This window comes from Budorcas taxicolor, chromosome 8, assembly GCF_023091745.1.
Source record: "Budorcas taxicolor isolate Tak-1 chromosome 8, Takin1.1, whole genome shotgun sequence".
Lineage (NCBI taxonomy): Eukaryota > Metazoa > Chordata > Mammalia > Artiodactyla > Bovidae > Budorcas > Budorcas taxicolor.
Window position 1 is genome coordinate 42,711,113 of NC_068917.1, and position 26,913 is coordinate 42,738,025.

Sequence of the window (26,913 nt, forward strand, 5' to 3'; positions counted from 1 at the left end):
TGGACTTGACCGATAGTCAACACTGAAATCAGATTGATTATGTTCTTTTTACATATATAAATTAATTTTTAAATTGAAGGATAATTGTTTCATAGAATTTTGTTGTTCTCTGTCAAACCTCAACATGAATCGGCCATAGATATACATATATCCCCTTCCTTTTGAACCTCCTTCCCATTTCCCTCCCCATCCCACCCCTCTAGGTTGATACAGAGCCCCTGTTTGGGTTTCCTGAGCCATACAGCAAATTCCCATTGGCTATCTATTTTACATATGGTAATGTAAGTTTCCATGTTACTCTTTCCATACATCTCACCCTCTCCTCCCCTCTCCCCATGTCCATAAGTCTATTCTCTATGTCTGTTTCTCTATTGCTGCCCTGTAAATAAATTCTTCAGTACCATTTTTCTAGATTCCGTATATATTTTTTAGGATACAGTATTTATCTTTCTGACTTACTTCACTCTGTATAATAGGTTCTAGGTTCATCCACCTCATTAAAGCTGACTCAAAGTCATTCCTTTTTATGGTTGAATAATATTCCATTGTGTTTATGCACCACAACTTCTTTATCCATTCATCTGTCAATGGATATCTAGGTTGCTTGCATGTTCTAGCTATGCTTATGTTCTTTGCAGCCAAAGTTGGAGAAGTTCTATACAGTCAGCTGGAATAAGACCTGGAGCTGACTGTGGCTCAGATCAAGAGCTCATCATTGCAAAATCCAGGCTGAAATTGAAGAAAGTAGGGAAAATAACTAGGCCATTCAAGTATGACCTAAATCAAATCCCTCATGATTATACAGTAGAGGTGACAAACAGATTCAAGGGATCAGACCTGGTAGACAGAGTATCTAAAGAACTACAGATAAAAGTTCATAACACTGTATAGGAGGCGGTGATCAAAACCATCCTAAAGATGAAGAAATGCAAGAAGGCAAAGTAGTTGTCTGAGGAGGCTTTACAAATAGCTGAGGAATGAAGAGAAGTGAAAGGCAAGGGAGAAAGGGAAAGATATATCCAAATGCACAGTTACAGAGACTAGCAAGAAGAGATAAGGAGGCCTTCTTAAATGACCAATGCAAAAAAAAAAAAAAAAACCAGAGGAAAACAAAAGAATGGGAAATACTAGAGATCTCTTCAAGAAAAATGGATATATCAAGGGAACAGTTCATGCAAGGATGGCACAATCAAGGTCAAAAAATGGTAAGGAACTAACAGAAGCAGAAGAGATTAAAAAGAGGTGACAAGAATACAAAGAACTATACAAGAAAGGTCTTAATCACCCAGATAACCATGATAGTATGGTCACACACCTAGATTCAGACATCCTACAGCATGAAGTCAAGTGAGACTTAGGAAGCATCACTACAAACAAAGCTAGTGGAGGTGATGGAATTCCAGCTGAGCTGTTGAAAACCCTAAAAGATGATGCTGGGAAAGTGCTGCATTTATTATGTCAGCAAATCTGGAAAACTCAGCAGTGGCCATAGGACTAGAAAAGGTCAGCTTTCATTCCAAACCCAAAGGGCAAGGTTGCATTCATTTCCTATGTTAACAAGGTTATGCTCAAAATCCTTCAAGCCAAGATTCAGCAGTATGTGAAATGAGAATTTCCAGACGGACAAGCTGGGTTTAGAAAAGGCAGAGGAACCAGAGATCAAATTGCCAACATTTGTTGGATCATGGACAAAGCAAGTTAGTTCCAGAAAAATACCTACTTTTGCTTCATTGATGATGTGAAAGCTCTTGAGTGTGTGGATCACAAAAAAACTGTGGAAAATCCTTAAAGAGATGGGAATATCAGACCACCTTACTTGTCTCCTGAGAAACCTGTATGTAGGTCAAGAAGCAACAGTTAGAACCGGACATGAAGCAAGTGATTGGTTCAAAATTGGTAAAGGAATAAGACAAGGCTGTATGTTGTCACCCTTCTCATTTAACTTCTATGCAGAGTACATCATGCAAAATGCCAGTGTGGATGAATCACAAGCTAGAAGCAAGATTTCCAGGAGAAATATCAACAACTTCAGATATGCAGATGATTCCACCGTAATGGCAGAAAGTGAAGAGGAACTAAAGAGCTTCTTGATGAGAGTGAAAGAGGAGAGTGAAAAAGCTGGCTTGAAACTCAGCATTGAAAAAATAAATCATGGCATCCAGTCCCATCACTTCATGGCAAATAGAAGGGAAAAAGTGGAAGCAGTGACAGATGTTATTTCCTTGGGTTCCAAAATCACTGCAGATCGTGACTGCAGTCATGAAAATAAAAGACACTTGCTCCTTGGAAGGAAAGCTATGACAAAGCTAGACAGCATATTAAAAGGCAGACAACACTTTGCCAACAGAGGTCCATATAGTCAAAGCTACGGCTTTTCCAGTAGTTATGCACAGATGTCAAAGTTGGACCATAAAGAAGGCTGAGTGCCGAAGAAATGATGCTTTCAAACTATGTTGCTCGAGAAGAATCTTAAGAGTCGCTTGGACAGCAAGGAGATCAAATCAGTCAATCCTAAAGGGAATCAATTCTGAATATTCATTAGGACTGATGCTGAAGCTGAAGCTCCAATAATCTGACCACCTGATGCAAAGAGCAGACTCACTGGAAAAGAGGCTGATACTGGGAAAGACTGAAGGCAAAAGGAGAAGGGGGTGGCAGAGGATGAGATGGTTAGATAGCATTACTGACTCAATGTATATGAATTTGAGCAAACTCCAGGAGTCAGTGGAGGACAGAGGAGCCTCACATGCTGCAGTCCATGAAGTGGCAATGAGTCAGACATGACTTAGCTACTGAACACCAACAGAATAACTGTCCTTAGACCACTTTCCTATTCCACTACTCCCGTCTCAGTTTTTCTCTGAAAATAACTGAAAGCCTAGATGGAAATTCTGATAGGGTAGCCTAGACTAAACTCCAGTGGAATTGGGTTCAGAGCCCAGATTCCAAGAGGTTCAAGTATTTGAAGAAGAGGGCATTCACAGACTGGCTGCAAGGTGGGAAAACAGAGACAATGAGAACCATGTGCCTTGGCAGAGTGGGGAGCATGCCAGGCACCCAACATCTGGCACCCACGGCCCCATTCCCAGCCTTTGTCTGGGCAGTTTGTCTGGTAACCATCCTGGAGAACATGGGACTCATCCTTCTCTATTCCCAACAGCCAACCCCACATTCCAAGACTACCTCTCAGGGCACAAGAAAGGGAGAGGAACAGAGGGACAGACAAGAAGTAAAAGAAACTGACATCTTTGTCTCTAGGATAAGACACACAGACAGAGACATAGCTTGACTGCCTGTTCTCCATGGCAAACTAATAGAAGATGGAGATGGGTGGCACATCACCAGTACTGGATGAAAGGCACCATGCTGAGAGTCACACAGTTTCCTTGAAAGTGGAGTCTCGGAGAACTGGGGAGATGTTCAGAATATGAACTGGAATTTGTTACTCAGATATTTCTCCTCTAGAGGTTTTCTTTAGAAAAGACCATAATCTTCTCTTTCATTCTCTAACTCCTCATTCTACATGTTGGGAGAATCTCCTGATCTGGACACGATGGGCCCTTCCAGATAATTGTGGGAGCAGCTATTCAGTGTGTTTTCAAGCCTCCTCAAGGGTGGGAGCATGGAGGGAAGATGGTGGGAAGCCACCTTCCCACTGAAAGAGAATAACCCAAAGGGCAACAAGGAACAAGTTGTGGCTTTAGGAAAAAAAAAAGTCTTCTATTTGAGATGTCAGATACTTGATTCCCAGCAACAGCTCCATTAAATCATCATTTATTGATTTAGCATTCAAATGAGGTCAGCTCTAAGGATTAGATCAAGCTGTTCTTGTCCTTCAGTCCAGATGGTTTTGGTGATCGAGATCCCACAGGAAGTAAGTGAGTCCAGGTCAAGCCTCTCTGCACAATGCGAGTCTCCCCTAGGCGCTGTCAGGGGCCACCAGCCTCGTCTCTCCTTCTCTCACCCCAACCCAAGCCTGCCCATGCCTCAGGGCCTATCCAGCCCCAACTCCTCCCTCACTCACCTATAAGCCCAACCTGAGCCCTTGGCTTCTAGAAATCTCTGGGCACCTGGCTATAGGGATGAGGGTGCTGTAGGAGAGGATCACATCACACCAAGTTCTCCAGCTTGAGGAAGGCTGGTGTCTTCACAGTCATTAAAGATGTTTCTTCAGTGGAGACTGTCTTGGGGAGGAGAAATAAAATCCTGGGTCTGGGATTTTTTTTTTTTTTTTTTTTTTTTAGCATTACTTTCAGTCTTGGATATACCACTTGAAAGTGTGTCAAGTCTTTTTTCTTTCTTAATTGGAGTATAATTGCTTTACAGTTTTGTGCTAGTTTCTGCTGTACAACATGAATCAGCTATAAGCATAGACATATCCCCTCCCTCCTGAACCTCCCTTCCTCCCAGCTTCCATCCCACCTCTCTAGGTCATAACAGCTGAGTTCCCTGTGCTACACATCAGCTGCCCACTAGCTGTTTTAAGTGTATCAAATTTTGAAGGTGGAGTTATCTTTAAAGATAACCCACTCTCACACCATGCTATGCACCAGCACTGCTGTAGACCTGTGAAAATTTAATCAAAAGACCCCAGTGGGGGCATGGTAGAGATTTGGCTAGCTGCCCCATCCCTAGCTTACTTTCAAACTTTTGTGCCCACCCATCTGGGCCTCTGCCCACCCCTCCTCCACCTCACCTCCTCCATGGGCGTTTAGAGTTTCATCTTATTCCAGGTACATCTCTTCTGTGGTTTTTTAAAGGGTTTGCTTATGGTTGATCAGAAAAACAGGAAAGGAAAAAAATGACTCAATTTTATCCAACTTTACCATTTCTTCCTTTCTTGTAATACAAGAAAAATTTCAGTGGTCCAGAACTACCAGCATCCTTAGATATACCAGTGCTTCAAAAGGATACCACCATGGCCACTGCCAGTCGAGTCTCTGCAGATTTCACTTGGTACAAGAGAAGAAAGACAAAGTAAAGGTGGGGATAGTCACAGGCCCATTCTGAGAAGCAATGAGCAGAGGGAGAGAAGAGTAACGAGGACAGTTCCAAGTATAGCTGGGGCCACCAGTCATTCTCAGGCAACAGTGTAAAGTGCTCCCCTGCTTGTGTAAATGAACAGGATCTTCCCAAAGTAATCACCTGGGAAGGTGAGATCTTTATTTCCACAGAGAAGTCCTGTGTAGTAAATACTTAGGAAACCCTCTGCTGCTATAGGATTTACACAGATTTATATATTAATGTAAAAGTTTCCCTGGTGGTTCAGACAGTAAAAGACTCTGTCTGCAATGTGGGGGATATGGGTTCTATCCCTGGGTTGGGGAGATCCCTTGGAGAAGGAAATGGCAACCTACTCTAGTACTCTTGCCAGGAAAATCCATGGACGAAGGAGCCTGGCTGGCTACAGTCCATGGGGTCTCAAAGAGTTGGACACGACTGAGCGACTTCACTTTCACTATACTTTATTATGCTGGATATCCTTAGCAATGGCAAATCTTTAGCATTTCAGGACACATTTAATGACAGGAGCGAGTCATGTAAAGCCTTACTAAGAAGCTGGGCAAGTCCCTTTTAGGTCAAAATCTAGGTGAGGTTGGTTTAACAATTATCTTTCTCTTATTTGTAAATTCCCCAGAAGTGAGGAGGCTAGGTTGGCTGGACCATGATCACCATTGCTCACTGGCCAATAGGGTCTTAACACTGTCAGGTCCAGTGGACCAAGTACATTGCCCAGCAGGGTCAGTGTCACTGCAAAAGAAAGTTCTTACCTTTGGAACACCTTCAGTTTTCTGGGTCTGTAGCAGACTCAAACATTTGGGTCCTTAATTGTCTCTCCAATCCCCAGATCTCACCCAGTTCCCCATCAGTGGTATTCTGCCAGTTTTCTTCAACCCTGTGTTCAGGGCTAAAGTGATTCCCCCAGATATCCTACTATGGCTTGGTGCCTCCTTCCAAATCACTTAAAAAGATAAAGCAAAAAATGAAAGTCTCCTCCCCAATCTCACAAGCCTAGGCTACTCCTAGTGATACCTAGTATGTTTCTTCCCACATGGTTTCTTTTTGGGGACTCAAGCATGCTCTTTTAACTAAATCAATGCCCATATTTTGAATGACAGGAAGAATACCCTGCAGTGAGCACAGTGACCCACCACCCTCTGCAGAGCCTTAAGTAGGCTATGATTATCTCGGGCCAGGATGGCTTAATTTCTAAGTCTATAGATCTCTCAGTGCAGCTACAACCTATACCAATCTCAGGTCCTAGCAGGACCCAGGTAGGCTGTGGGACAAGACAGGCTGTTCTGCTGGACTGCTCAAGTGACAAAGTCAGTGGTAACTTCTGGTCCAGCAGCCAAAGGTCTAGTGCCAGGATCTGATCTGAACTCTGCCCTGTCCTGGATGAGTCCCTCTGCTCTCCAGCTACCTCACCTGGTAAAGACAGACGTGGAATGAGAGGGAGCCAGTTGTTAAGATGCCCAGGGAACTAATCTGTAATGTAATGGAATAGAGAAAATGGTATTGATTAGCACTCTGCTCAGGGAGCATCCTGAGTCTGGTTTAAAGGAATATATTGATAAGCTGCCAGATATTCAGGTGGAAAGTGAAAGTGAAAGTCACTCAGTCATGTCTGACTTGTTGCAAACCTATAGACTATACAATCCATGGAATTCTCCAGGCCAAAATACTGGAGTGGGTAGATTTTTCCTTCTCCAGGGGATCTTCCCAACACAGGGATTGAACCTAGGGCTCCCACACTGCAGGTGGATTCTTTACCAGCTAAGCCACAAGGGAAGCCCAAGAATACTGGAGTGGGTAGCTTATCCCTTCTCCAGTGGATCTTCCTGACCCAGGAATCAAACTGGGGTCTCCTGTATTGGAGGCAGATTCTTTACCAACTGAACTATCAAGGAAGCCCATTAAGGTGGACAGAAGAACATGCCTATAGTCCATATTTGTTGCTTTGCCTGCCCAGTATCTATCTTCTTGTCTTTTGGCATCAGAAGCAATATTTTCTGTGACGTACCACCTCCCCTACCCTCAGTGCAAATGGTTTGGGAGCTTGACTCCTTCAGGCTGTAAGAACTGGCATGTGACCCAGGCAAGGACAATCAGAGCAGTGAATTCCTCTGGTTATAATCATTGATTTCTGGTTGGGAAAATGACACAACTCAATTCCATGATGCTCAATTCTTTGGGGACATTGTTGGGAACTGTTACGGAGACTCTGTTCCAGCTGCTCAAAGGATAGGATGTAAGCCAAGAATTGACAGCCTCTTGCCACCATCAGTGTGAAGATCCTGGTGAGAATGAAATAGAAGAACAGACATATGGAGCAAACATGATGCGTTTTAATGACATTATTCAAGTCCATGGATCCAGCTACGCCCAAAGTAAGTTAATTCCCTAGAGTTTAACGATTGATACATTCCCGATTTTGCTTAAGCCTATTTTTTTTTCACTTAGTTACACTTACACACAAACACACAATCCTAACACAACTTCCAACGGGAATGCTTGGGCAACAAAGATGATAAAGCAGGGATTTTGTTTTGCTGAGATGTGCAAGAGCTGGGATGTTACCTCTAGAATTCTCCTTTTCCACCCTTTCCTCACAGGAATTACTTCTGTTATTTCTTCAACTCTAAGTACTGGACAAATATTTAAGAATACCCATTTAAAAGGGCACAGAGGTATGACTGGCTAGAGACACATGCATACCATGATTCAGATATAATGGAACTAAATGCTTTGTGTTCATGTTCCAGTTTCTCCACCAACTGTGTGAACTTGATTTAGTCTCACAGCTTCTCTAAGCCTAAATATACATGCCTGTGAGGATGAAAGGAGATAATGTTCATGGAAGTGTTTTGAAATTCATAAAGGAGTAGGAGTTGTGAGTCAGGGAAATCTGAACACTTGCTACCTTGCAAGGCTGCTACATTACAGAAGAAAACATCCTGAGGGAAGAAAGCAGCACTTTATCTCAAAGCAAGGAGGCTGAGCTGGGACACATTTTAGTATCAGCAGATCATGATGCCAAATGGAACTTCATCTTTTTGAATGAGGATTGAGAACAGCTCAGTAACTGATATGACCTCCAGTCTTCCTGTTACCAGAAAGTAAGTTTATATGTCCGATGTACAGTGAGGCCAAACAATACCAAAATGTGGGAGTTTGGAACAGAGAAAAGTTTATTGCAGGGGTGTGCAAGGAGATGGTGCTCATGCCTTAAAACTCCCAAATCTTCCCCCCAGCAAGAGCTCTCAGCAAAGTCCTTTTCTAGGAAAGGTGAAGGAGTATGGTTAGTTGTTGCAGACTTCTTGGTGTCAGAGCCTTTGTTCTTGAGGCCAGGTTATGGTTAGATAACAATGTTTCTGTAAATATCCACCAAACAAATGTTATTCTCCATTCTGACAAGAAATGGCGAGGTCCCAAGGCTCAACTTTTCCCCTGTGAGGTCCAGGTCCTGGCTGAAAAGCTCTCAGTTGATGGTTCCTTCAGAACCCGGTCCCCAGACCCTGACCAGCTGTCATCCCTGAGGGAGCCAGGGGCCCGGGACCTCTCGCCTTTAGCTCCTCAGGCCGCTCAAATGGTGGGGGCCAGGTCCTGCAGATGACATTTCTAGGCAGATGGCTGCTGCCATTAGGTCACAGGGGTGGGGATAGGGGAGAGGTTCACTGTAGCCTCAAGGCCTGGGTCCAGCCAGCACATGGCTTTGGCGAGAGCTCTAGAGCCCTCCAGGACATAGCCCCCAGCCTGTTCTCTGGGCCCCTCCACTCACTTACTGGCCTGAAGTCAGGTAAGCTGGAGGGCCACGGGGGAGAAGGCCAGGATCCGCCTCTTACCTTACTCTCTGCCTGAGGAGCACTTCACTGAAGGTTGGCTGAATGGCCTCACTAAGGTTGCTCCTGGACAGTTGGTTGCTTGTGGGAGGGGCCCACTGTGGCACCAACCAATGACTGAGCAGGATCATTAACGGTCACTCACCGACGGCTGCTTGGGGGAGGGGCCCACTGAGGAGACAACCAATGGCTGAGCAGGACCACTACAGGTCCTGTGCTAACTGTTGCCTAGTAGCAGGGTGGGCAAGCTGGAAGGAGGATGGTGGTAATGGCATACAGCATCCACAGTTTGCTAAGGGCCACTCTTTATTATATTCCCATTGCTTCTCTCTCCTAACCTACCCGTTCCCCAGACACAAGCAGACAGTCAAGATTTGCGCCAAGAAGTTCAAACATTCCAAATGGGTAACCAACAGGAGTCTACCACTGGGGAGAAAATAATTACATTCAATATAACAATCATTCTAATCTTTTCAAGAGAGCATGAGAACCTCTTTTAAACATCTAAATTTTTCACAGACCTCTTTCCACATGAAGGCATCTGTTCATTGAGAAAATATTTTATGAATTATGAATTCAGTGCTACTTTAAAGTGAATTTGTACATTACTCATAACAGTGGCAGTTCCTAATACTTGGAGTCACACAAGAATATGCAAGTCATATGAGGTGCTTGGTGTGCAGTCCCCTCAGGTCAGGGGCAAACAGATGAGACAACCAGGACAGCCCCTGAGGGACTGACTCCTTGCTGTTCCCCTGGCAGCTCCCTGCCCCCGCCACTGTCTGGTTTCTGTGCCAATGTCGTTTTCTTGGTATTCTTAAGAAGGGCACTTGCCACCTGCTCCCTCCATCTGAGATTTGGTTGTTTTCCACTTCCTTTTGTATTTTTCTTCCTCTCAGGTGGGTGAACAGGAGTTCAAGTTTGTTTTGTTATTTCCTAACCTGGGTCACATTCAGGACTCTGATTAAAGCTTTGCGATTTCACCTTCTGAACTCACAGAAGACAAAACTCAGAACTGCAAATAGTACCCACTCAGGTTGTCAAGAGATGCAAAAGCTTTTCCTTGATGTACAGCATCAACAGCTTTAAAAAGCATCCACGTGGGTATCACACTGATTTTTCTCAATGTCTCTATTTGATCACTATCAATTTCAACTGGTCTACCTGACCATGGAGCATTGTCCAGTGAGAAATCACCAGCATAAAACTTCACAAACCACTTTTGACACATTTGATCAGTCGCAGCACCTTCTCTGTACACTACACAAATCTTTTTCTGTGTTTCAGTTGCATTTTTACCTTCCTTGAAATAAAAAAACATAACATGCTGGAGGAAAAAAAACAGAAAGCTCCTACTTAAGTTGTACATTTTGAAGAAGACACTCAGAGAGTATCCAGGCAGGCTCTTTTCTGGACAGCTTATTAACAGAGGAGCAGGGCCAGTAGGGGCTTGTTGCAAGTGCAATTCAAATGGCAACACACTCCAGTATTTTTGCCTGGGAAACCTCATGGACAGAGAAATCTGGAGGGCCACAGTCCTTGGGTCACCAGAGTCAGACATAAATTAACAACTAAACTACCATCTTTTAAAATGTCCGTTTAAAAGCCCAAGCCCTCTCCACATTCCCAGACCCACTGCCTTCAGGGCCCTGTCTTCACATCTTGGTGACAGCTCCTGGCAAGTGGTGCCCAGGTCAGAGTTCTGAAAATCCAGGTGTTTGGGGGCTCAGGCTTGAATATGGCTTGAAATCTAAAAATATGGCCAATCATTTAATGGTGCTCCTTCCCCAAGGGTTTCTCCTTGACCTATTACCAAGATTTGGGCTAAGCCCTCACAGGGTTCTGGCACTCTCCCTGGGCTCCCAAGTCAGTAGAACATCTTCTGACCCCCTCCTGTTGACAGCTCAGGTGGGTTCCACTGCCATGTTAAGGTTCTGAGCCGAGAAGGAAAGAACAGTCAATGTGATTCTCAAAGAGATTGTGCTCAGTTGCTAAGTCATGGCTGACTCTTTGTGACCCCATAAACTGTAGCCACCCCCACCTCCCAGGCTACTCTGTACATGGGATTTTCCAGGAAAGAATACTGGAGTAGGTTACCATCTTGTCTTCCAGGGGATCTTCCCAACCCAGGGGTCGAATTCACATCTCCTGCACTGGCAGATGGCTTCTTTACCACTCAGCTACTTGGGAAGCCCCCTCAAGAGACTAGGGACATTGTAGTTTATCACAACACACACACAAAATCCCAGCCTAGTCCCGTTTCTGACCTTGTAATTCCCAGAAGCCCAGATAAGAAGGTAAGATGGTATGGGACTAGGTGGGGCCCATAATCTGAAGCTCATGGGCGTGGGTGTCAATGCTGTAAGGGGGGGCAAGGGTTAGTCACTAAATTCCAACTGCTTGACTTCTTATTCCAACTGCTTGCTTCTTACAAATATTCCAATCACAAATGGCAGAGTTTATCTTTTCTAAAAAAAAATCCTACTTGACCAAGTACCTGCCAAATATGATTTGCAGAATAACAGCACTACATGCAATACTTTTTTGGGAGTGGGAGGTATGGAAAGTTCAATGTCCAAGTCAGTTTGAAAAGCAGTAGGTAAAACAAAGACAGTTTCAGCTACAGGACTCCTCAGGGCCTCTGCTATGTTAGTACTCATTGTGGCCTCCAAACCCGTACTACAGACTGCAACACTGTCTACACCTGTATTAAGTTGGCTTTTCAGGGAAAAGGGCTTCCCTGGTGGCTCAGACAGTAAAGAATTTGCCAGCAGTGTGGGAGATCCAGGTTTGATCCCTGGATCACGAAGAGCCTCTGGACAAGGGAACGGCAACCCACTCCAGTATTCTTGCCCAGAGGAGCCAGGCAGCCTACAGTCTATGGGATCACAAAGAGTGGGACACAACTGAGCGACTAACACTTTCTTTTCACTTTTTCAGGGAAAGCATTCTATGATGCTAGTGTACAACAGAACATGCTCTGGGAAACATTACAGCAGACCTAACGTAATCTAATTAAGAGGTGAAGCAGTACTCTCACCCAGAATCCTGAAGAGAGGCAAGGGTAGAGGGAAGCCACTTAGGCAGTACCATGAGCAGGCCTTGGATTCCTCTCCATCTGTGGCACTTCCTTCCACAGGCCCCAACCACAACATAAGTAAGTTGCTTGTGTGTGTCTGTGTGTTTTAAGGGAAGGTGTAGAGGAGGAGGACAAAGGGGATGCTTGATCTTTTATTTGCCTTGCAGCTGATGAAAAATAATGGCAGTTGCACCTGAGATTTACAGAGATATACAGAGAAACAGGTATATAACTATAAAAACAAAATCGTGCAAGTTATTTGGAAATAAGAGGAATATCCATCATGTCCCCATCCTAATTCCTGTCATCACTTACATATGTCTTCAGTGCTCTTCTAGGGATAGCTTTTTATGTCACTGTCATTATCATTTTAATTCTTGTATTCCTGGCAATGGAAAAAAGCCCTGATTTTCCTCCCCACTTCTGAATTTGTCTTTCCAGAAGTGGAAAAAGACAGAACCACGATGGAAAGCACCAATGGACGTTGCATATCCTCCTTTCTTCAAGCTGGCTCCCTACCCTTCCTCCTGTCCACAGCCCACATGGTGTTCCCATGGCCAGTTCTCCTCCCTCTGTGTTATCATCCTGGTATACTTCTCCTTCCAGCCCAAGAATACCACTAGCTAAAATGATAAACTTTTGCCCAGTATTCATATTAACTTTGGCCTTCTAGGTACAAAAGTCTTGCCTTTTGTCAGGAAACACGTGTTAAACTGAATTCATTCTTGCCCACTCAATTCTTTTTGTTTTATGGCTGTCCTGAGTCTTCATTGCTGTGCAAGGGCTTTCTCTAGTTGTGCGTTACGGGGGCTACTCTCTAGTTGCAATACACGGGCTTCTCATGGCGGTGGCTTTTCCTGCTGCAGAGCATAGGCCCTAGGGTGCATGGGCTCAGTAGTTGTGAAGCACGGGCTTAGTTGCCCCGTGGGATGTGGAATCTTCCCAGACCAGGAATCAAACTTGTGACCCCTGCATTGGCAGGCAGATTCTTAACCGCTGGACCACCAGGGAAGTTCTGTCCACCCTAGTCTATACCATGATCCTGGAAGATTTTGGATGGTGAAAGATGGCAGTGGGCAAGCAGTAATGTAGGATATTCTCCCAAGAGTATTCAGGGAACTAGGTAATGCAGTCTATAGTAGACAACTGTTATTTCTGCCTTCCCAGTGTCTTTTCTCTTTGTAAAAGCATTCAGATTTTCCTTCAGGAACCACTTTTCCCATTCCTCTCAAACTACACAGTTTGGTTGAGGCTGACATCCCTACCACTCCAGGGATGAGAATAGGACCCAGATCTCGTCATTTTGGAGTCAATCAGAGGGAGACACAATTCTGGAGGACTTTTTTTTTTTTTTAAATAATGGGTAGAATCTCTCTGACCACAAGACTGCTAAGAACTGAATGGTAAAGAGAATGCCTGATGGAGAAGAAACACTGAGAGCAATACTGGGAGAAGGGAGACAGTGGAGTTCTGATGACATGAGGTGCTTGCATGGTAGTCTTGTAACACTCTTGCAGGATGACACTGGAGTTCTTCATTTGGATTGGTGCACACAGTAGCTGAGCAATGCTGAGCCCTGAGGCGGCCTGCCTGCTCTCTTCACCCTGACCGGCTGGGTCCTGCTAGAACATGGTGCACTTCACAGAGATGCCTGTAGGCACTCTTCTTAACTCTATAGCATGTCATGGGGCAGTGTGACCCCAACCCATGTACAGGTGCCGCATCCTGCCTCTGGTCTTCTGGCTGAGTCCATCCAAGTATCAGATATAAAGATAAACCCTATGACCCATGGAGACATGAACCTGTTAGGTAAAAGACTGCTTTGAATCCTCATCAGGGGTTTAATAGCTAAAAAGACCCCTAAGCATTTAACACATAACCATTTAATAAGTCCTGTCAGTACGAGGGTGGACAGCAGCTATTTCCCATTTTACAGATGAGGTAGAGGATCTGCCCAATGCCATGTGGCTACAGACTCAGCTATTTAATAAGACGCAAACACAGTCTCATTCCTAAGCCTGTTAACTTCCACAGTGCTCTACTGAAACTCAAGAAGCCAAAAGCTTTCCTCACAAATGATGGAATTCATCTCTTTTTTTAATAGTCTTTCAAAATAACATTTTAAAACTACAGGCACACCAAACTGTAAAAGATTGACCTACTTCACATCAAAACAGGTTAACACAGAGAATTAAGCAATAACTGAGGGTGTGAAGTGTGAAGAAGGCACCCAGGGGTGTATGAGAACCTGTAGTCGAGGATGCCCCATAGGCTGGGGGAGTCCCTGCGGAGATGCTGAGGCTCTAACGTTACAGAGGAGGCTCAGCGAGGGGGGAGGACTTACATGGTTTCACTTTCTAGGCCTCTTATGACAGTGTCACCAAACCACACATGTTGAAATACAGCCATGTGGCAAATTTCTGAAAGGCTCCTTATAATTTTGCCTTTTAAATTGTTTGGTTGGCCAAACAACTGGCCATATAATATATAACTGGCAATAATTTCTTGCAATTACTGTGTGTGCCTGGAAATATATGTGAAGAAACAAACTCATATATATTGTTTTCAACATTTTAAATTTGGAAATGCTTCATTTTGTGGATATTTATTTTTGCTCTTTTTCTTTGCCAACTTCAAGGCAGTTTTTTTTTTTTTTTTTTTTTTTTGGTAAGCCTTCCCATTGGTTCTTCAAAGCTTACAGATATTAGGCACAATGCCTTTAATTGCTTAACAGGTAAAACAGCAGAGAGGTGAAAACAGAGCATTGACAGAGAGAGGAGAATTTGAGAAGTATGGGGAGCCAAGTGTACTCAGCATTTAAAACCTGAGGTCAGTTGTCATGACCTGAAATTGGATCCCTCCAAGCAAAAAGCCAGGCACCATTTCGAAATATACGGTCCCACCAATATCTTCCCTTAAAGACTAAAGTGATATTTTCAGGAGTCCTACCATCCAACATGCACCAGGAATAGGACCTGCCTCGAACATTCCTCTTCCTCTGGGGCAGCATACACTCCCAAGAGACCAGTTATCCAAATGGCCACCAGTGAGTCCAACAGCAGGTCCACCACCCTCAGGACCGTGTGGTGACAGGGTGTTCACAGAATAGACACATGAAGCTGCCAGATGTGTCATTGTTAGGCTACTTCATTTAAGTCAGTCTCTGATTTCTAGAAATTCACCTACCTTCATCAGTTTGAATACATGATTTCACAAATCACAGTAGAAATTATTAGCAAACTAATCAACCTGAAATTTTTAGATGTAAAGCTCTTTAAGAGGGTTGGGAATGGGGGGAAAAACACAGGAATAAAGAGTGTCTAAGAGATTTCAGCAAAACATCTTGATGTTATGAGGATGGGAGTGGCATGGAGGAGGCAATGGAGGTCATCTTTCTGGTTTTGGGGGCACCCAAACCAGGAAACTCTGATGGAGTGCAAATTACTTCTCCCCTACTCTGGAGTCAGGTGAGGAACAGCAGAGGTCCAGGCTGGGTACAAGGCCTCATATATCCACCCTGATTTCTCAAAAGCAATCCAAGTGTGCGGAAGTGAAATACTTATGCCATAACAGCTGGTCAGTAGCTGAAATGGGCCAGAAAGCAAGCTGGGCCTCTTACCTCCCAAGATCAGCATCTCCACCCCTGTAGACTTAACACAAGGGCATCAGCAGAGCAGGATCCATATCCAGAACCACCAGTATCAGAAGAACCAGGAAGACAGGAAGTGGCCCATGTGCCAAAAGCTCTAAGCTCTGCCCTAGTCCATCTATAGATGCTGACCAAAGGCCAGTGCCTCAGGCATGGAGTCAGGCTATCTAACTATTAAGGGCCAAATGAAAGACTTGGATTAGAGGAGCCCTGGACCTAGGCTGCTCCTGACAAATATGGCAGCCCTATTTGCTTAAGTAAAGGAGTGACGTGGCTTGGCCTCTGTAAGAGGTCAAACGCTGATAAATTTCCCACTCAAATGGCTTCCTAGACCTAGTCAACTAGAGTACAGAAAAACTGCGCTTGCCTATTGACATTCCTCTTAACTACTGTTCACTTCTAAAGAACAGGCCAGGGTGATCTAAACATGGAAACTCTGATCGAGGGCAAGTTACTTCTCCACTCTGGAGTCAGATGAGGAACAGCAGAGGTCCAGGCTGGGTGCAAGGCCTGTGATGCTGCTTTTCTATCCACCATAGACTGTTATAATCACCTACCAGCACATTCACACGTCTCCAAAAAAGCACCAACAGGTAACGTCAATGAGGCCCCACATTCTAATCCACCCACCATAACCAATACCCTGGAAAATCCACTTCTGCACCCTGCTTTGGCGCCCTGACCTCACCAGTTGAATCCCACCCCCACCTCAGGCATGGCCAAAATTAAAGTAATCCCTTAGTTCCCTGGTGTCTTCTTTTCTCCATCTACCTACAATTTTGTCCACTTCCTTAGGCCTCCTCTACTCCAGTTGTCTACTTTCTTCCCTGCCTTTTCATACCCTTATCTCTTCCACTTGGCCACCTCGAAACTGTCAGCACTGGCCTTACCCAGGAGCCTCCCAACACAGAAGACCTAGCGGGATGGCTACCTCACCATTTTTCACTGTGGAGTGACCATGAGAGGACAGGCACCACAGAGCAACCTAAGTTTGGGGGCTTTTTGGTTGGGTGTGTAATCAATGATGTCCTTCACCACTTTTTATCAGAAAAGATAAAGACAAACAAACAAACCACAAGGCTCAGCTGCCCTCGGAGGGCAATCGATTTCAGCAGTGCCTCCTGCTCTTTCCCCATCCACACATCAGGTTGCAACACCCTAGCTTCCCCCCATCCTTACCAACTGTCTTGTTGAATATGGTAAATAATCACGATGGAAGGAGGCTGGCTGGTGTTCACCCAGAATGTAACAGAGAAGGATGACAGAAGACAGAAGCAAAGCTTGGAACATGATAGGAAGGCAAGGCCATGATTCTGTCATGATCCCTAAAACGTGTATATGCCTTAGAAAAAAAAAAATTACTAGTCTTACTGAATTCAGACTGATCTGTCTCTGTCTACAGAGGGAAGTAAAGGGGTCAAGATAGAAAGCTAAGCTCAAAGTACTGGAATCTCTCATCAAACTATACTAGGGGTAGCTGCACCAACCAGCAGCTAAGCTAAGAACAAGGCAGAGACTGCAGGAGCAGAATGTCACTAAGAAGTACCAGTAACCTCTGCCCAAGGAGAGCTGTTGCTTCTCTCCGGCACAGAGAAGGAGCCTGTGAGAAGGAGCCTGCAGCAGGCTGCTTAAATAAATATTAATATTAAATGTGTCTTCCTATTGCCTACAGCATCACTACTACCACTCCAGAAGCAGCTGTACCAGTCAGAGGGTTGGAGACCACCAGACATTTTCATGTTGACAGCAGATGGAGGCTCATATCCCTTATACTAGCTGTAATGTTCTGCCTGGTGTCTACATGTCACCCTAAACTGACCAACAGGACCCATTTCCCAATCTTGTCCCAAGGGACAGAAAGTTCCTGCTGGACACAGCCAAAGCCATGTGGTTCCTCAGTTCTATATCTGAGCATGGGTGGATCTGGGCTCAAAAGTCAGCAGCATTAAATTACTTTGCCAACAAAGGTCCATCTAGTCAAAGCTATGGTTTTTCCAGTAGTCATGTATGGATGTGAGAGTTGGACTATAATGAAAGCTGAGCACCAAAGAATTGATGCTTTCGAACTTTGGTGTTGGAGAAGACTCTTGAGAGTCCTTTGGACTGCAAGGAGATCCAACCAGTCCATCTGAAAGGAAATCAGTACTGAATATTCATTGGAAGGACTGATACCGAAGCTGAAACTCCAATACTTTGGCCATCTGATGTGAAGAACTAACTCATTGGAAAAGACCCTGACACTGGGAAAGATTGAAGGCGGGAGGAGGAGATAACAGAGGATGAGATGGTTGGATGGCATCACTGACTCGATGGACATGAGTTTGAGCAAGCTCCAGGAAGGAGCATGACAGGGAAGCCTGGCATGCTGCAGTCCATGGGGTTGCAAAGAGTCGGACACGACTGAGCAACTGAACTGAACTGAACTGATGTGTGGTAGGCATAATTTTCAGATGTCCAAGAGCCCTGGCCCCTGCTATTCAAACACTAACCTAGGTACTTCTATGACCAGATGACCTTAAGATAAGTTATCACAAGAAGTCAGATTCAAAGCATGAGAAGGATTCAATGCACCGTCGCTGGCTTGAAGATGGAGGGAGCCAAGTTACAAGGAATGCAGGCAGCCTCTATGTATAAGCTGAGAGTTGCCCGCAGCTGACAGCCAGCCAGAAACAGGAACTCCAGTCCAACAATTCTGCCAATGATCCAAATGTGGTTGGAAATGTATTCCTGCCCAGAGATCGGCATCTTGGCATTAGCCTTGTGAAGCCATAACCAAAGAATCCAAGCAAGCAGGCCAGGACCTCTGACCTACAGAATTGTGGATGATAAATGGTACTACTTTAAGCTACTAAGTTTGTAGTAACTGGTTATGCAGCAACAGCAATCTAATACAGCATGCAGAGCTCTCAGTAAGTAGACAACCACAGTTCAAAATGGCTTGACCTGTTAGTGTTAGCTCCCCACTCCACATCCTCCCACACCCCCAGACACAAGAGCACAAACTTCCTCTGGACCCCCTTTACTGAAAAAAGAAAAGGATACCAAGAGACCTGGGGAGGTAAAGACCATGCTTTACTTCAAAAGTCCACCCTAGGTAGACAATATCATTTGGAATCCTAATAGAAAAATCAGATATTTCCCCTACCACCAATAACTCTGAACCCCCTATACACACCACTTGTAGCTTCTACTAGCAGCAGGTACAATCGCCACAAGTCCTGAGTGTTCCTGCTGGGGAGGCTTTTATCCTAGTCCTTTCCTATCACGTGTTCACAGCAAGCAGTCTTGAGAGGTGAAGTAATGTCCCTATCTGGAACAAAGAGCAGGCTTGTAAGAGGTGGAGTTCCCACATGTGCATGCTCCTTGCCTGTGATGCAAACCACTGGTGTGCATGGCATACCTGCAGACTCTCCACATCTTGTGGGAATTGGAGAGAGAAACCAGTGAAGCTCATGCTGCTTCCTGTGCTCTGAGTAACAAAGCTTTTTGTCTACGACATGAGATTTCCATGTTTTCTGCTAGCATCCGTGAAACAGTAATAATCTAACTTACTAGCTTGCAAGTAGCATAAAACTCCAGACTCTGATACTTAGATCTTGAAATCAAGAGAGCTAATATCTCTATATTATCAAATTTCAAAAGGAACAAAATATCCTTTTTGAATTTCTCTTGTGGGGATAATCAAATCCACATCACTGGGCTATTGGGAGAATTAAATGAGAACATGCATAGCACACCCGAGATATGGAAAATTTTCAATAACTTTAGTTGGATCCTTGCACTCCCTAGTCATTCATTCCCCTAAAATCCACATACAATGAACCAGATGGGGAGCAGTGTATCTCCAAGATAGTAGTCCATTCAGAAGACAAGGGATAAAAAGTTCTAACACACCAATTTCTGACATTTGCATTACATGGCATTATTCATAAAGGGTTACCACTCATAGTATCTCATTTAATCCTTACACAGAAACCAAGATTCAGGGGGGTCAGTCCTTGCAGAAGGAGCTGTAACAAACTCCAAAGGTCTGGAAAATAGCCATACGGCGGAAGCCCAGGGATGTGGGGCCAGGAAGCAGTGCTAAAACTCAGCTGTGATGCTGTAGCAGTCCAATTGGGTCCCGAAGGCACACCCTTCATCCAGGTAAGCCGAGGGAGCTCCCGCTGTGACTGGGCCTCCCGAGGAATGTCTGCCCTGGAGAAATGGCTAAAAACCACAAGGTAGAGAGACGTCCTTTGTTTGGATATCCTGATTCTTTTCAAATGGGAAGCTGGAAAGTCCTGGATGAATCTGGTCCCTTTGGTTCCTTGACAGCTTCTGCGTTGTCTAGAAGCCTTTGGGCCTTTCATCTTCTGACAATGTCACTTGAGGGTCTTGCTAAGGTTGGAGAAGCCAATGCCAACACAAGTCATCAGCACTTTATCCCCTCCCTTGAGTTCTTCACCACATGGTTTGGTTTCGATTTTAAACATAATCTGGAAAAAGCTCTTCAAATGCCGCAAAAATTCTATCCTAAAAAATAAAAATCAAAATTAAAAAAAAAAGGGAGGGGGTAAAAAAAGGAGGGAAAAATGAAAGAGGAATTCGATTTTACAAAAATTCTCCTCCTCTGCCAACTTAAAACTGAATTTCCCGGATCAGGAGGAAAGATTGAAATTAAGAAATTCTCATCAAAGCTGATTAAATAGCATTTATTTACAGCCTGCTAGATTCCAAAGATGATTTTAGACAGCTTGCAGAGATGCATACTAGACAAACTCAGTAAATAAATGAGAAGTAGGGAGGTTAGTCCTACAAGCACATTAGAGTAGACAGGGATATGGCATTAATCCTCCAGTGGTTCATACAGAGAAACACATGCTTTGATGATTCACAGTATCATGAAGCTAAAACCAAGCAGAGTGACTGCTGCTGATGCTGAAAGAGAGAAGCTACCCTCTCCACTGTTTGATCTTGACAGGCCCTTCATTCATTCAATAAGTATTTACAGAGTGCCTACTATGTGCCAGGCACTGTTCTTCGTGCTGGAGACATTGCCGTCAACCAAAACTCCCTTCTCTCATGAAGCTTTCAGGCTAGTGGGGCAGACAACATAAATATCCTTGAAATATATATATACACACACATATATATACTTTCTCCATAATCAGAAATTTAAATAAACAAGGCAAATGAGAAGGAAATGTAGGTATAAAATATTTGTGTGAATATGGCAGAAAAAGTGAAAATGTTAGTCTCTCAATCATGTCCAACTCTGCAAGTTCATGGCCTGTAGCCCACCAGGCTCCTCTGTCCATGGAATTCTCTTGGCAAGAATACTGGAATGGGTAGCTGTTCCCTTCTCCAGGGGACCTTCCCAACCCAGGGATCAAACCTGAGTCTCACCCATTGTGGGCAGATCCTTTACCCTCTGAGCCACCCAGGAAGCCCATATATGGCAGAAGGCAACAAATAAGGTGCCCACAGTAAACATGGAGAGGAGTTCCAAGCAGCTCTCTCTTGTCATCTCCCGCAAGACAGAGTGATGGCTTCACCCCAAGAACACTGTGGGAGCAACAGTTCTGTGGAAGGACCCTGGTTCCGGTATGCAGTCTTCTACTGGTCTGGCCTAGCAGATCCGGCATCACTCCAGCAGACTGATCATAGGACTGACCATAGTTCACTCAACGAGCAACTTCCTGAAGGTTTCAATCAAGTGGCAATTGGTGAAGAGAAAATGTCCATGTTGGAGAGCCCAGAAATACAGGCCACATGTCCCCCTCCACCCTGAACCAGGCCTTGTCTCCCCAGGTAATTCCTCATCCCTGGTGACCCTTACCAGCCCAATTTGGGAAACTCTGGTTTAGTTAAGAACGGACAATCTGCACGTCTTTCATGAAGTACCTCAGCAACCTTGCGTTGTGCTGCCTCCTAATCAAACTGTCCAAATGCTCGCCACCCAGAATGCATGTGGAATCACCCCAGGAGCTTTCAAAATACTGATCCTGACATGTAGGACCAATGGAACAGAACTGAGAGTCAAGAAATGAGCCCACACATTTATGGCCAACTAATTTTCTAAAAGGGGCCAAGGTAATTCAATGAGGAAAGAATAATCTCAACAAATGGTGCTGTAACAACTTCACACACAGAAAGATGAAGCTAGGCCCTTTCGTCATATCACACAAAAGTTCACTCAAAACAGATCAAAGACCTGCATGCAAGAGCTAAAGCTATGAAACTCACAGAATAAAACATCAGTGAATATCTTTATAATCTTGGGTTAAGCAATGATTTCTTAGATACAGAATCAAAAGCAGAGTGATAAAAGAAAAAATAGATATACACTGAACTTCATCAACATTAAAATCTTGTCTGGACATTATTAAGAAAGTAGAAAGGCAATGTCCAGAAAGGGAGAAAATATTTGCAAATCATTTAATTCATAAGGGTCTGGTGTCTAGAACATATAAAGAACTCTTACAACTCAATAATAAAAAACCAAATAACCTAATTTTAAAATGAGCAAAGGATCTGAATAAAAATTTCTCTAAAGAAGATATGCATATAGCATCAAGCATGTGAAACTCAACATTAGTTATTACAGAAACACAAATAAAAATCACTATGACATACCACTTCACAAACCAACAGAAAGGCTGAAAAAAACAAGGTAATAACAAAAGTATGGGTGAGGATATGAAGAAACAGAACCTTCAAACACTGCTAGTAGATATGTAAAATGGTACCACCACTGTGGAAAACAGTCTGGCAGTTTCTCAAAATGTGAAACAGGGAGTCACTTGTTTGATCCTGCAGTCCCACTCAGGTATATACACAAGAAAAATGAAAACATATATCCAGACAAAAACTTGTACACAGCATTAACTCATAACAGTCAAAAAGTACAAACAACCTAAGTGCCTATCAACTGATGAATAGACAAACAAATTGTGGTTTATGGAATATTATTCAACCATAAAAAGGAATGAAGTATTGATATATGTGATAATTTGAATGAACCTTGAAAACATTTTGTTCAGTGAAACAAGCCAGTCACAGAGAATCACATATTGTTTATGTCTATATGAACTGAACAAGCAAATCTATTACAGCAGCAGAAAGCAGATTAGGAGTTGCCTGGAGATGCAAAGGTGGGATGAGAGGAATTGGGAATAACTGTAAAGAGGCAAGACTTTCGTTCTGGGGTGGTGAAAATGTTCTAAAATTAGACTGTAGTTACATTTACATATCTCTGTGAATAAACTAAAAACCCACTAAATTGTAAATTTTAATAAGCTGTGTGGTATGTGAATTATATCTCAATAAAGCTGGTTACAGGACTGGAAAGGTCAGTTTTCATTCCAATCCCAAAGAAAGGCAATGCCAAAGAATGCTCAAACTACCGCACAATTGCACTCATTCCACACGCTAGTAAAGTAATGCTCAAAATTCTCCAAGCCAGGCTTCAGCAATATGTGAACCGTAAACCAAGATGTTCAAGCTGGTTTTAGAAAAGGCCAAATCGCCAACATCCACTGGATCATCAAAAAAGCTAGAGAGTTCCAGAAAAACATCTATTTCTGCTTTGTTGACTATGCCAAGACCACCTCACCTGCCTCTTGAGAAACCTGTATGCAGGTCAGGAAGCAACAGTTAGAACTGGACACGGAACAACAGACTGGTTCCAAATAGGAAAAGGAGTACATCAGGCCTGTACATCGTCACCCTGCTTCTTTAACTTATATGCAGAATATATCATGAGAAATGATGCACTGAAGGAAACACAAGCTGGAATCAAGATTTCTGGGAGAAATATCAATAACTTCAGATATGCAGATGACACCACCCTTATAGCAGAAAGTGAAGAGGAACTAAAGAGCCTCTTGATGAAAGTTAAACAGGAGAGTGAAAAAGTTGGCTTAAAGCTCAACATTCAGAAAACAAAGATCATGGCATTCAGTCCCATCACTTCATGGCAAATAGATGGGGAAACAGTGGCTGACTTTAGTTTTCTGGGCTCCAAAATCACTGCAGATGGTGACTTCAGCCATGAAATTAAAAGACCCTTGCTCCTTGGAAGGAAAGTTATGATCAACCTAGACAGCATATTAAAAAGCAGAGACATTACTTTGTCAACAAAGGTCCGTCTAGTCAAGGCTATGGTTTTTCCAGTAGTCATGTATGGATGTGAGAGTTGGACTATAAAGAAAGCTGAGCACAGAAGAATTGATGCTTTTGAAATGTGGTGCTGGAGAAGACTCTTGAGAGTCCCTTGGACTGCAAGGAGATCCAGCCAGTTCATCCTAAAGCAGATCAGTCCTGGCTGTTCACTGGAAGGACTGATGTTGAAGCTGAAACTCCAATACTTTGGCCACCTGATGCGAAGATCTGACTCTGGAAAAGACCCTGATGCTGGGAGGGATTGGGGGCAGAAGGGGAAGGGGATGACAGAGGATGAGATGGTTGGATGGCATCACCTACTCGATGGACATGAGTTTGGGTGAACTCCGGGAGTTGGTGATGGTCAGGGAGGCCTGGTGTGCTGCGGTTCATGGGGTCACAAAGAGTCGGACACAACTGAGGGACTAAACTGAACTGAACTGAAAGCTGGTTAAAATTTTGTGAAGTTAAGAAAAAAAAAGAACTGATCCTTGGCTCCCATCCTCACATGGTATTCCAAGCTAAGTCTAAAGTCTATTGTATTTTCCACCATCTCCTACCCCTCTGTCCTCAATCTAGACAAAAGAGGGAAAAGGCAAAAAGGGGAAAAGAAAGCCTGAACAACTGCATATCCTTTCTGCTTGAGCAGGGGTTACAAAACGGAATAGTAACCACCCTGGAGAGCAGGGTGATGAGTGCACACTCATAGAATAATTCCTCACTCCTTTGCTCTCTCTTCCACCTTAAATCGTGCTATTTCATTTCCATCTTAGCAGCAGCAGCAGCAGCAGCATTCTTCCCCTGCTGGCCTTCCCATTTTACTGCTAAGTCACTCAGTCGTGTCTGACTCTGTGCGACCCCATAAACTGCAGCCCACCAGGCTCCCCCATCCCTGGGATTCTCCAGGCAAGAACACTGGAGTGGGTTGCCATTTCCTTCTCCAATGCATTAAAGTGAAAAGTGAAAGTGAAGTCGCTCAGTCGTGTCTGACTCTTAGCGACCCCATGGACTGCAGCCTACCACGCTCCTCCACCCATGGGATTTTCCAGGCAAGAGTACTGGAGTCGGGTGCCATTGCCTTCTCTGTCCCATTTTACTAACCAATTGAAATTTTCAGATTTTCGCTTTCTGTCCCAGCCTTACAACCTCAACCCTGCCCTAGGGAAAAAAGAAAACAAAGACATCAAAGCCACAGATAAATAGTCCACATCTGTGGGCAAAGCTTCCAGCTGGCAGTAATGAAGAAAAAGCCAGCTATCTCACCCACTCGTCTACATTCTAAGAAGCAAACAGCCTGTTCTCTCTTGCTGCTGCCTCGGTTCTCACACAGGCCTGAAAGCCTCCCCAGGCTACTTCATTCTTCCACCTGAATCACTCAACTGTGCTAGAAAAACCAGACACCCTCCCCATCTGGCAGAATTCCTAAGAGGCCACAGCCTGCTTCTGATCTCTTGGAGAAGGACGGCAGAAACACAGGCTTGAGTGTGCAGGCCTGCATAGTTGCATGGGGTATTTGTAGCCTTTGGAAGTGTTAGAAAAAGCAAAGTCGGTTCCACTTCTTACATAATGTTCTGCCAACCCTCCAGCCAGTCTGAAGAAGACTGTGTAAGGGCTGTATTAAGGTATGTCTTATGATCCCCTTCCCCTCCAGGCTCATTATCCCTAAGTCGCTTGCTGCTTGGGATAATAAAATGCAAATATAGCTTTTTTTTGCTATGAGAAATAACCTCAGACAATATGGAATCCTAACAATCTCCTTAAGAAAATCAAACAGAATAAATTCACCCACCTCTACATGCAGTTGAACAAAGTCACCTTCAGGGCTGGCCCACATCCTCCTCCACAGTCCCACAGCTCAGCATGGCCACAGCCACATGTTGGCCCTTAAGGCACCACTCCCCTTTCCTTCTCTTCCAAACACCATACAATAGACCCACACTTCCTGGATTTACACCCCAGCCACAGAGCCAGGCAGAAGAGGTACCCAGGGGATACGGAGGACAGCCCTGCTCCTCTACAGATAAACCCCACATGGTGTGACTGGCAGCTTCTCAGATTAACCATTTTAGGCAACTGGGACTATGCAACTCCTGTGCAGAGAATTTAAATCCTGACTCAGAGAAGTATCCAGAGTGAGCTTCCCCCACCCCAGAACAAAGTGATTTATATATATATAAACAACCTACTTTTTGTGAATGGCTCCAGTCCATCTGACAAGCAGGTTTCAGAGACTCCTAGAGCACAGAGGTAATTTATTTTTCCTGGGTATTTTCCAAGAGCAGGTTGTTCCCACCACCACTACTGGTCAACAGGTGAAGGCCACTGGGCTCACAGTCATCTGCCCATTTGATCCCAATTGCCTGGAACTTGCCAGATTGCCTGGCACTGCCCCTTAAAATACAGCCCCTCCTAGCAGGTCCCCCTCTAAAGCCTGCTAGAGCATGGCAGTGAGAGGAGTCAGTGAGCTCCCTCTGGCAGCTCCGCAGACCAAACCATGCCAGAGGGTCCTGCCTCCTGCTCCACCAAGCCACTCAGACACTGGAATCACCTACCTCTGGGGTCTAAGGAGTTGATCTGCAAGCTGAGGGGTGGGAAGAGAATCTGCTCAATGGGGCCCCCTGAAGTCAGTACACGGCAGCTTTTAGATGTATTGGTGGTACTTCTTCTGCCAAAGAGCAACTTTCCCAAAGCCCCACTGACCTCTGCTCCAGGAATGAAGTTATTAAACTCCATTATAAGGCAACAGGAAACAAGAGAGCCAGGTAGGCTGCACTTTCATGAGATGGGGGCCCCAGGCCAAGTTCAGCCAACAACTAACTATGAGCAGGTGACCTCTTTTTCATCTGAAAAGTAAGGATATCACGTGTTTTTACCATATTCCAAATGTGTTCTGCGGCTCAAAGAGTATAGTAAGTTGGCAGGGCTTTGCAGCATTCAAACCATTCCCAAGATGTAAATACAGCGGCAAGTGTTGTACTGGCTCCTAGAGAGCAGTTAGGCAACGAACCCAAAGAACAGCAGGCTCGACCAGCAGCTCCCAGTACTCCTGTGCATCACTTGCCTTGATCCTCACATCGCTGTGCTACATGCTGGGTGAGCCAACGACGCCCATTAGTCAGCGTCTGAAAAGGACACTGAGCTCTCACTCCTCAGCACTTCAAAAATAGTATAAGGACGTCAATTATTAAAACTGGCAT

General features: G+C 44.4%; 1 protein-coding gene across 2 annotated transcripts in view; it reads right to left on the reverse strand.

Annotated features, from left to right (window-relative positions):
* RCL1 (RNA terminal phosphate cyclase like 1) overlaps positions 1-26,913 on the reverse strand; it is a 105,713-nt gene that overhangs the window by 23,239 nt on the left and 55,561 nt on the right. Inside the window, exon 9 of one of the 2 annotated variants that reach the window (XM_052644862.1) lies at positions 18,713-20,086. The exons of the other annotated variant lie outside the window; for it this stretch is intronic. Coding sequence (XP_052500822.1) covers positions 19,936-20,086 — 151 coding nt within the window. The 3' untranslated portion in view covers positions 18,713-19,935. Of the gene's footprint in view, positions 1-18,712; positions 20,087-26,913 lie in introns of those variants that run through there. 2 annotated transcript variants of the gene reach the window in all.